The sequence below is a fragment of the Pollicipes pollicipes genome, unplaced genomic scaffold, assembly GCF_011947565.3.
Source record: "Pollicipes pollicipes isolate AB1234 unplaced genomic scaffold, Ppol_2.1 Scaffold_5724;HRSCAF=6776_pilon_pilon_pilon, whole genome shotgun sequence".
Classification (NCBI taxonomy): Eukaryota; Metazoa; Arthropoda; class Thecostraca; order Pollicipedomorpha; family Pollicipedidae; genus Pollicipes; species Pollicipes pollicipes.
Genome location: NW_023596746.1, coordinates 50193316 through 50205381, shown reverse-complemented (window position 1 = coordinate 50205381; position 12066 = coordinate 50193316). Strand labels below are relative to the sequence as shown.

Genomic DNA, 12066 nt, shown 5'->3' with positions numbered 1-12066 from the left:
ATATTTCCTAAGCTTCAGACCAAGCATCCATTTAACTGTATTCTAAAATATACTTGCACTGGGTTCATCTTCAGCTTTGAAATTTTGCATGCGCAGACCGTTTCTGATATGCATCTTCATTTTTTGTGGCATATGTTTGTCTGGATGCTATACATTTTTGATCAGTTACAGCTGTGAATAGGCGTATAACTAAAGTTTTCTTCGAGAGAGTAGACATACCAAATTTTGTCCGAACTCCTGAGTATTTCGACTGCATTGCTGCGAAATCGTCTCATTTCTAGTGTAAAACCCCACTGGCTCAAGGGGGGGGGATGTGCCGTTTTATTGACGGGTCCAGCTAACTAGCATTGATTGCTGCATACACGTACACGTGTAAACCACATACAGTTTGTGTGCACCCTGCATAAATTGCAACATGTTCTGTCCGTCTATTCTCGATAACAAAAAAAAACAACACAAAAACACACACACACACACACACACTGCTTGACGAGCCCAGATATCTGACACAGCTGGCATTCCGCTGATCCAGCACAAGGTCAGTCACTGTTCAGTCCACCTGATGCTCCCCTGCTTCTCACTGGCCGACCCACACCCACAGGCGACATCATCATCAAGGAGGGCACCATCGGCAACAAGATGTACTTCATCCAGGAGGGCATAGTGGACATCATCATCAACGGCGAGGTGGCCACGTCGCTCAGCGACGGCTCGTACTTCGGCGAGATCTGCTTACTGACCAACGCTCGCCGCGTGGCCAGCGTGCGAGCCGAAACCTACTGCAACCTGTTCTCGCTCTCCGTCGAGCACTTCAACGCGGTGCTCGACAGCTACCCACTGATGCGGCGCACCATGGAGAGTGTTGCCGCCGAGAGGTGAGAAGCGCCACCTATAACCGGTCGGCGGCCGGCGACGGCGGGCGCCGGGGTAAACGGCGCTAGCGACGCTCGGGCAGTGAGCTCCTGCGAGCGGCTGAGGCTGTTTGTTCAGACGGGTCAGCTTGGCCTTCGCGCCGTGTGACGCACGTGCGCAGGGCGAGTGCAGCAAGCTTTCCATCCGCTCCACTTCCGCGTTGTCTATACGAAGGTCATTGGTAATGCCACGATGTGCTGGGCGAGTCAAACTTCGGAGCGCCGCGACTTTTGTTTCCGGTCATTGCCTATTTAATGCCTACTCGGTGGTGCGCCGGTAGCGTTATCAAGCATGATACCATGTGAAAGCGAGCAAAGGAGTAACACTGACTGTGCATTACAGCAGGGGCTGCTAAAGCTAACGACAGGAGATAAACCACATCACCCACAACTCACTCTCGAACAGTCGTCCAGCCATCCCTAGTCAGTGGCCGGGCGGCGAGCGAACCTGACGCGCACGCGCCGCCGACAGGCTGAACAAAATCGGCAAGAACCCGAGCATCGTGTCGAACCGTGAGGACCTGCAGACCGACTGCCGGACGGTGAGCGCCCTGGTGAGCGCTATCGCCGTCCAGGAGCCGGACGTCGGCCCCAGCTCCGACGACGACTCGGAACCACAGCACAACAGCATCAGCCTGCACCACCTGTCCATCGGCCGGGCGCTGGCGCGCCTGCCGCGCCCCAAGTCCGAGAACAACTTTGCGCGCGCCGAGGAGGCGACGCGCCGCGCCGGCAGCCACCGGCCGTCTTTCCACAAGTCGGACATTATCTTCAAGTCGGAGGTGGGGCACGGCTGAGGCCGGCCGGGGCCGTGCGCCGGCACTGCGCACCCGGAGACGCCCAATCAAACCCGGCCGACGGCCGAGCCGGCGGCCCCACCGCGCGCCGGGCCGCAAGCCGTTGTTGATTTTGTATTGTTTTACATAGGGCGTGTTGCGGCGCCGTGCGTCGCGGGTAGTGTGGGGCGGCGCCATTTCGGCCGCGCCGGGGAGGGCGCGCCAGCTTTTTCGTCGTCTCGTGAGCCCCGACCCCGGCCGCCGAGTCGCGGCAGCGACGGTCCGCGCGCCCCGACCCCTCGCCAGTCGCCCGCGGTAGAAAAGTGCCTGGTCCATGGAAACAATGCAGGTCTTCAGAGTGATATATTGGTGTCTGGTGTCTTCGCGGTGACTGTCGAATCTCACAGAGGGTGTAACCGACCGGTTAAGGGGCGTGGACCGTCGCTGCACCCCTCCCCAGATCTCACCGAATCACGCGCAAACTGGTGTGTCGTAGGCCTCAACACCGCTCCATCCTGTTTTGATGTAGCCTAGGTGCCTGGAGCGATGTTCAATTTTCGAGCAACGGGCTGGCCACCAGCGTCCTCTGCGGTCGCACTTGTGGGGACATCTGAGTAAAGGTGGCGCTGCGTGCAGACGGAATTTTTTCATTCTCCGTGGGCTATTGTCAAGCGGGCACACCAGCGTGCAGGGGAAACATTGACGCTGCGCCAGCGGAAAGCCTGGCAACTGATCTGTACATACGGAAGCCAGCTGCGGGGCAGTGTGCGACGGGGCTCAGGCCTGCGCCATGGGGAAGCGTGAGCGGATAGCTGATCACGGGCCGCATCGGCTGCCGACCAGCGGACATGTTTCGCGGCAGATGCGGCCGTCACGCTTGGCCTGGCCCCTGCACTGCGTGACCTCGACGCCAGTCTGGCAGACACCCAAGCGACCGCCAGGCGCCGCTGACGCGCCGAACTCGGTCGCGTCAGTCCGCGTCAGACTCCGTCAGTGAGCCGACGGCGTCAGTCGCCACGGAATCCGACCGCCGCTTATCCGTGTTACCCATAGCAATAGGGGAGGTTTCGCTGAGTCCCAACGCTTCGCACACGAGCCAGTAGACGGGACGGCGCTAGGGCAGACTCCACGCGCGGCGAGGCCGGCCGGCGGGGTCAGCGGCCCGGGCTCGGCCCCGCCAGGCTCCCGTTCAGGGCGTGGCAGCCGCGGGCACCGCTGAGGTCACGCCAGGTCACGGGTGCAGGGGTGCCCCATCCACGGCCGGCACACCGTAACGGTAGCCCTAGAGGGTAATGCGTACCTATGTGTAGTAGGCACGGAGTCACGTTGTGATAGATATGGAGCAATATTAGCCTACATAGGGTGTAGCGCTCATTTCCTGTATTATATCTTGTACAAGCAGGTATTTTTTTAAAACAGAAATAAATTATATATTTAAAGCCTAGAACCGTTGTTTTCTTGGCGCGTACGCAAGATTCCGAACAGATGCGACGACTACTCAGCACACAACAAGGAGACGTCTGTATGACGACCACCGCATCCAGTAGCCGTGCACGAACAATGGAATTAACTTATCACATGAAAGCCATGTTTCGACACTGACCACCACTGTTGTTTCATTATCAGCGGTATTACGTTAGAGTGGGTGGGTGGGTGGAAGGGGAAGCCAGGGCCAGTTTAAGTAATTTATTAGAGAAATAAATCAGCATCAGTATCAGACCAGTGTACCGCACCATGGGTCGAGGCTATACCATGCGTTTAAGATGCCAAAAATATTGAAAACCCCATCATATCGCTCTGATGTCTGTCGAGTACAACAGTCCAAGTCCAACCCACGCTCAGCCTACACACGCGGCACCCTCAAAATCAGCCAAAACAATGCACGTGGTGTATGTTGGCGAGCTGGACACAACAGCGTGTTGAATATTTGGCGAGGGCATGCCTCGAGCTCCGGGGCTAAAGTTTGATTACGACTCTTACAACCCGAAATAGCCCTCCGCTGATGTGCGCCTTGCATTGAAAAGATTCGTCTTGACCTGGTGTTCTCGAACCCACCATTGGATACCATCCACGAAAATAACCTTACGTGTTTGGGTAAACATGTCACACTTGCGCGCCAAGCCCACGCTCAGCCCATACAAAAGGCCCTTTCAAACCGGCATAAAATACATATGGTACATTTTGACGAGCTGCACATCACGGCACGCTCCAGCGCTTAGTACATGCAACTGAAGCATGCATGGCATATTCTTGGCGTTATGCCTATGCAGGCATATTCAAATGAGGATCAGCAACGATCTGGGACTGTCACATTTACTTTTGAATGGCGGCCAGTGGAGCTCATTTGGGCGATCCTTCGACGAATCGGAGTCTTTGCGTGCAAACACACAAAGTGTAGTTATGCTTTCCCATAAAATATCGGCTGAGAGTATAAAGTTTCCCACCCATTCATGCAAATGACATCACGGTCGGAAGAGGGTCACTTGATATGCTTTCTGTGGGACCTGAGCCGTCAGTGCTGACCTGAGCCCCTCCCTCTCCAGTATTCCTCTGAGCCCCCTCAATGCATATCAGCAGAGGGAGTACTGACCCCAATACAAATACAATTACATTAGTTATTGTTACGCTAGGCAGTAGGTACCTCAAGTCATCACCATAAGGATCATGCCAATTTTGTACCAAATAGTGTCCTGTAGGAACCTGATGTTTTTGTTATGCTTCCTCCTTCATATGTTAAGTCAGTCTACAAAAGTTTCACAAATGATGGCGTTATGATGACGACGTCAATCTGCAAACGTTTCAAATGATGACGTTTGGATTGGGACAACGAACAATCGACTGCAATATGCGACAGCTTTTAAAAGTACAGGGTGGCCCAGATAAAAGTCTACGCACGGTTTTTACAATGGTGGGAAGCGTAGGTAGTTGCAGGGGTGAGAAAGGTGTCTGTTCTGTCATCGACTAAATTCGGAACCGTCTAACCTGGCAGCTGGGGCCAAATCTTTCATAACCCGTCGCAATATATCTCTAAATACGATAAACCACAAAACTAAGACAGGTTTAATGCAATGCGGCATAATCATCAGGCAACTTTGTTTCCGGAGTTCATTTGTGCCTAAGTATCATTTGCTGGCCATCACACACCGAATGATTGAGACTAAACTACTGCTGTTCTACTACTGATACTAAACTAAACCACTCCTCACAACTGTGGGAAAAATACGTCAAATATGTGGAGAAAACTGTTTTAAGTGCGCTTTGGAGACATGTTCAGCCATTTTTCCTGCACCCCCCCCCCCCGCCCATCCCTTCAGTGTACGTATTTTGCAAAACCGCATTCCTGTAGCCCTTTATTCACCGATCACATGGTTCTGCAAGAACCTGACAATATTACTTTTGGTTTTGTGACGTCATCATACAATCAGCTGGAGGCATAGGCGCCTTTCATTATCTTCACACAATACTTTCAAGTGCCAAACTTAAAGTAGGTACCTGACGTGATCCCAACCACTTAGGGCAAAACCCACGCAATATTGGCATCAACAGATGCAAACGACATTTTTGAGCACCTCTGGCAACTTCATTTAGCTTTATATGCATAACGATGGCAATAGAAAGCGTTTTATCTCACACCTGTCCACCGATCAGCGCGCTAACTCAGAGGTGCAATGGGCAATGTGAGAGGCCTACAACATTGATGCTCAGCCTCTTACCTCATATTCACTGTTCCTCAGCAAAAAAAAAAAAAACGGATAAATCTCTGACATGTGTCCCTCCAACGTCATCCGTTTACGACTGAAACTACAGCTCAGGTATCCACAAACAACAATCCTCCTACATCAGCAGGGTTTTTTGAGCGATACTACATTAAAAATTGACGATTAGGTACGTTCTCCCAGCCAGTCAGCTTCTCATAACAAGAACACAACCAACGGCAACCCACATCCGCGTACTGAACCCAACGCATTACCGAGCGGCCAGCGTTCAAGCCATCTGTCTCAAATTGCACAACACTTTAAAAGGCTGCGTAGCAAACCTGATCACGTCCGTAGCAAGATGCTGTGGCCAGCCCGTTAGATAGCCTTCGGCCAGCCATGATTCTTAAGACTAGTAATAAGTCTAGTTATTTGGTATTTTACACTGTTAAGCATGTGAAGCACATCTTGGCTGAAAAATTTGTGGGAAAAAGACACTGATCTGAGGGACATTGGAAGAGCATTGTCATCACTAAATGCATCGGCAATGCATTGTGCAACGTTGAGATAGTACAGTGCAGAACAACATTAATATAGTAGTTTGAAGTATATTTCTGGCACCTGCTAAAAACTATCCTGGTTAAAGCTACTATGTCTGGCAACAAATTGTGACCCAGCTTGCTCATGAGCGAAACGTCAGCGTTTTGACATGTGTTCTATACATGCTCACACGGCAGGTGTTAGCGTGTAGAGACGAACACTAGGCTTTGAGTTTCATCTAGCTAAAACAGGAAGTTATAATATGTCTGCTCTGTTGAAATTTGTTTGCATTTTTGTAATTTTTCCACAGTTGGTTCGCAAAAGTGTCAGTTATTGTCACCGATCATATCCGGCACATCAGAAGCTTTTTCATCCCTGAGTAGTTGTCGCATAAGCTTGTCTGTGGAGTCTGCGCAACATGATCAGCGACAGCGGCAGACATCAGTGCTCCCTTCCTAAGATTAACCAAAACATTTCCTGTGCATTAAACCTCATTGTAAGCTTTTCATAAACAGGCAGCTCACATTAACTTGAAATGGTACGTCACTTCCCCGCAGGAACACAATTATAAATCTACGAAATATTGACAATTTTAAATTTAACATCGAAAACGCGAAATCAAGTGGTCGAAATCCGGGGAGAAATCAGGTTTTGGGGTACTTTATGTCGACTTTTTCGGCTGAGCCCCCAACCAATTTTGGAGTGACAACCCTGACGGTCGGAATTAAGCAAAATCGTCGGGTGATGTCATGTCATATCTTACAATACTCACAGCAACGCGCTGAAATAAGCCAAGGGTACATTTGAGACACGCGCATTTCTGCGAGCTGTTTGAGATCCAACATGGCCTCATTCGGTAATTGAAAGATCGGCCGTTTTCCTTCCGATGAAGGGACGAGAAACTCAAGCTTCCGGGCAGCATTTTTGTCAGGAAACGTCACTTCATTATGTGGCCATATACCAAAGCTGACAAATCGCAGCAATCTACGGCCAGTACTAAAAGCCGTCTAGATATGTCGCACATTACACCACGTGCGCCATTACTGGAGCACGCTGTTGTGTTCAGCCCGTCAAGATTCATCATAGCGTATCGCTTTCAACATTTAAAATGGATCGAATGGGCTGACGGAGAGTTAAACTTGGGCTAAGCAGGTGAAATCTGGCGTGCTAATAAATAGCTCTACACGCACTCCGCTTACAACGTAATGGACCTGAACTTTTCGGGTCATGAAACTATTTTGAGCATAGAACATGCGACATGTCTGGAGTTTCATTTCACAAATTGGTTCAGCATGCCATTGTGTTCAGCTCCTTGATGTAAACTCAGTATACGCATATGCACAGTTTTCGACGATTTTTGAGGGATCGCTTGCATGGGCTATGCATGGGTTGCACGTGGCATGTCAATGTGCCTATCAATATGTCACACCTGTCAACAGAGCCGGGAATGTGTACAACTGATCATCTACACCAATCCATTATACCAGACTACACAGTCAGCTCGGGCGCACCGAGTAGTTTTTGAGCGAATCAAGTAAACATTTAGGCATATTTTTCATTCACCGGTGTTCTTGATCTACCAGATGGATTTTCTTTTTACGCCGTTAAAAATTTTAGCTTTGTTTTAAAAATTATTCCTTAGCGGGCGGGGTCGCGGGGTGATATTTTCAGTCTGGCGCCATTTAGAGCGCGGCGTTACGATCGAAGACAGCGCGAAGGTGGGTTACATTTCAGTTGTTCGCTATTTTTTAATGTTGTAAGATACCTTCAGTTCATTATAATTGCCTGCTGGTTGTGAGAAAAATCCGCAACTATTTAGGGCCGCAGAGTCCTTTTATCAACTCTCTGCCATAGCACAAACGAGCCTGGACGCACTTATGTCCATAACGCGAGCGTTCCTGAGAAAGACAGGACACCGATTGTTGATAAAACATTACAGGGACATTAGTAATGCAGTACACTGCGCACAAACGCGTGCAGTTCAGTGTGCTGCAAACATCCCGTTATCACATGTCATATAGCGAGTACACGAACGAAACTTGTGCAACGGATCATTTTCATGAAACTGTCCAGCCATGATGGAAGGGTCGCAACAGAGGATGTCCACGCCTTTATTCCGTACGCCAGTAAACATCACAGCACGTGGGTAAAAACTGAAGCTCGGACAAAACATCTGAGATTGTAGTGTGAGCTAAACGAGGGCAATGCTGCATCTACCAAGTACAGCCATCCGGCACTCCGACCGCTGCGAGACGTAGGCGCGTGGAATATAGGCATAGACGAAGGCGCGTCCTACGTTTACTGGACGCGCCTACGTCAATATAGGCGCGGAATATAGGCATAGACGTAGGCCGTGACGTTGGCGAGTCCTACGTTTATTGGACGCGCCTACGTCAATATAGACGTGGAATATAGGCAAAGACGTAGGCCGTGACGTAGGCGCGTCCTACGTTTATTGGACGCGCCTACGTCAATATAGGCGCGGAATATAGGCCGAGACGCAGGTCGTGACGCGTGGAATAGTGGATAGTGGCCGCTGGAGGGGTAAAAGAGGCCTCCTGAAGGGCATGTCCTGATCATGACAAGCTAGTGTGAGCTGCGGGCCCTAGATTCTCAGACAGCAGCAGGCACAACAAAACGCTTATCGCATACGCGCCATCTTTCTTGAGCAACACTTATACACACCGCGCCACGCCCCCTTCGTCATGAGTACGCACAATGGGAAAACATCGAACACACGCGACGGTGGCACCACACTTCGTATTTTGATCTAATCAGTAGGAAAACCACTCAGACGGCCGGCCAGCAAATATCAACATGAGGCCGCCGTGCAATTGTACACCGCGTCGCGCCCACGGCGCTAGACGCAGACGCCCGGACTGCACTCAAGACTGGGGGGAGGCCATTAAAACAAACGCAAACAAGCTGGACATAGCCAGCACAGTCGTGCACAATCTGGAGCATTAGGAGACATCTGGTCACACTCGTGACGGCCTCTAGCAAGCTTGATCTGAGCACCCATCGTTAGGAATGGGACGTGAGCAATCAACAAAATTTAAAGGTTTCTGATCGCAGGCCATGTTTTCGACGCGGCGACAGCGACGCACGCGGCGCCGCTTCGCCCAGCTCGCTTCACAGATGTACTCAGCACCGCCATTCCGTGCTCGCGATCTAGACCCCTCCCCGCCCCTTCCATTCACTAAGAGCCGGCTGCCGCGGCGCCCCGGGCCCCGGAGCGCGCGCGGTCAGCAGCCGCGGCCGGCCGCCTCGCGGCGCCGTCGCCAGGCGTGCGCGTCGAACAGGCCAGCGTCGCCCGGAGGCCAGAGCTTGAGCAGGGCGCGGCCGCGCACCAGGCCGGCCGGCACGGCGCCGAAGCTGCGCGAGTCGTTGGAGTTGGCCGCGTTGTCGCCCTCCAGCCAGAGGTGGCCCCGCGGCACCAGGTGCTGGCCGCGAGCGCCGACCCGCTCGCCCGCCACGGCCGTCACGCGCTTGCAGATGTTGTGGCGCGGGCTAGACGGCGAGCGCACCACCACGATGTCGCCGGCGGCGATGCGCTGCCGCAGTGGACTGATTTTCTCGGTGACGATGACGTCATGAGAGCTGATGGTCGGCTCCATGCTGGGGCCGGTGCAGATGACCACGTCGGCTACGTACTCGGTAGAGCAGTGTACAATGCAGCCGTACTTGACGCAGGCGGCCAGCACGCCGGCGGCGCGGCCACAAAGCGTCGCCATGCGTCCCATCTCGGCCGCCGCGCACGGGCGCCCCGGCGCTTCCGATCACAACACCAGCCGGCTCCACCTAAACCGAGGGCATAGCCAACATTTAGTCGATTGAAAAGATGCACACGTAAATCAGAGAAACACTCGTGCAGAGTTGTAAAGAGGTGCTGGCAAGATGGCAATAGATAATTATCACGCTTGTGTCTGACTCAGTTCTTCCTTTCTGGAGCACAGGCTTACGCACATCAAAACATCAATGAGTTTTAAGCTGGTTACCCTGAATTGCACCTTCTGGCTGAACTGAAGAGCGCAATATTGTTTAGTCTACCGCGCGACAAACATGTGCATTTGTACCCCAGGAACCGCATTTAAGTAATTTGTCCACTCTATTATTCAGCAACTGGTCAGGACACACATGCTGGCATGCGATGGCCATACTATGGCAGTGCGTGACACGTTAAAATGTCGGTTAAAATTGTTCTAAAACATCCGAAAGCAGTGATCACGCAATCTCGTAACTTGCATTGGCCTTGCATAATTAAGAAACATATTATGGTGGATCTTTACAGAGAGTGGAGTGAGGGTGGTGGATGGTCAGCACAGTGGGCCCATATGACATTTGGTCATAATCTCACATTACACAAATGAAGTAATGCAAAGCCCCCCCCCCCCCCCCCACCACGCACAACCTTATACAGGGGAGGGGGTCGCGGCCGGGTCAGTTTCGAGAGGTCGCGAGATCAGATGGAAGAGGGATAAACTTGCAGCAACAATATTTCCAGGCTTTCAACATACTCCAAAGGAGGCATCCATCTAAGCTGCCACCTTCCATTTCCCTTCCAATGACCAATGTACTGAAATCCCTTTTTTGATGAAGCCAAGGTGGGTGTTGGGGAAAGCTATGTTGTTGGATGATATATAATTCAAGACTTAGCATGAGTATAGCTTTGATGAAAGAAAGCTGCAGCATGAACAGAATACACTTAAATTGTTATCAGATCTGCATCATTTAAAAACCAATAAAACTGCTGATGTTCCTAGTCTTACGGCCCATGGAACTCGAATGGAACCAACCAAGCACATCACATGTAGTGTGTGGTACCCTAACCCATCACTCGCTGCATCACATCTAATCCTAGCTGGATAAAGCACCATTAAATTTGTGATCAAGAGCCCCTTTTTATTATGATGTTGTCCAAAAGGATAGATGAAACACACAACTTCCATGTCTAGAGCCTGAACACCCTGACTTTGGCCCAAATAGTCAAATGGACCAGTGGTGTGTAACTATAAGATAACTATAGGGTGAATGTAAATATTTGCACTACCCACAAAAGGAGCCCAGATATAAGCATTTCCACATACCAGCATATTGGGAAATACAGAAAGGATTTGACAACTGAAAAAATCACTCCATCATTAGAAACCTTAGAAAAATTGGGACATGGGTAGAAAATGTAATGAGTGCAAAAGGGTACAAGACACTCATGATCTTATCACTTACTACCAGATTTCAAAAATTTTCATAGAATTCCTCAATCTTAATATGGGGCTCAGCTTGAGACCTTTCTTAAATGCTGAACATTCAAAGATTTGTTCCCATTCAATCACAGGCCCAGAACATACACAATACATTTCAGATCTCAAAATGCATTGGATGCTACCTCTGCTCTGAATACAATAGACATCCAGTGATGGGACATGACAGTCATCATTGTTAGTATAGTAAATGGTGCCATGAGTGTGCAATGTGATAGCAGGTAATTGATCTTATTAGGTTCACTTCCAAGTTTAAACTCCTATAACCCACATGACCTTGAGCAAGTAGCTGTAGGTGTCATGGCAAGCCAGACTACAAACAATATGCATTACACAGAACATTCCTGGTGTGGTGACATTGTGGGAACAATGCCCCCATGCATGTTGTCAATGCTGCGTCCGAAATATTTGGCTTAGCATATTTCTTTTGTAATGTCATGGCCACTCAGAACTGCATATAATCACTGCCAATTTCAGTAAACATGTGTACAGAGAGCCAATATTTTAGGGAATTATGGTGGAAAGGCAGCTGCAGAACATCAAACTTAAAAAAAACACTTGTCGCACAAACAAAACTTTTTTAAGCAAAAATCCAGCACACCTCGACCTGACCTGAGTTAAATGCATGCAAGCACAAAGTGAAGTGCACCAACATCGTGTAGGCGTCAGGCGCAGTTCAATTGACTAGCAGACTAAATGACTGAGACAGGGCGTTATAACCAACATACAAACTACTGGGCCCATGACGTATTGACTTTGGTGAATTACCTGGGGCTCTGCAGATATCTAAGGCACGCACCTCAATCAGATTATGGGGCTCGAGTGAGGGTGTGCCCAGCTACCTTCCTTCGTCGCTCCCAGCGCCGCCAGCGCTTACCACCAG

The 12066-nt window shown here is 50.4% G+C and overlaps 1 protein-coding gene and 1 pseudogene across 1 annotated transcript; one reads left to right on the top strand and one right to left on the bottom strand.

The window, feature by feature from the left end:
* LOC119103149 (potassium/sodium hyperpolarization-activated cyclic nucleotide-gated channel 2-like) overlaps nucleotides 1-3126 on the top strand; it is a 45494-nt pseudogene extending 42368 nt beyond the window's left edge.
* On the bottom strand, nucleotides 2504-12066 carry LOC119103148 (mitochondrial inner membrane protease subunit 1-like). Its single transcript, XM_037226600.1, has 3 exons — nucleotides 11983-12066; nucleotides 9194-9723; nucleotides 2504-2634 (listed from the first exon to the last, which is right to left on the bottom strand). The coding sequence occupies exons 2-3, from the start codon at nucleotides 9663-9665 to the stop codon at nucleotides 2504-2506; spliced, it is 603 nt and encodes a 200-aa protein (XP_037082495.1). The 5' UTR covers nucleotides 9666-9723; nucleotides 11983-12066.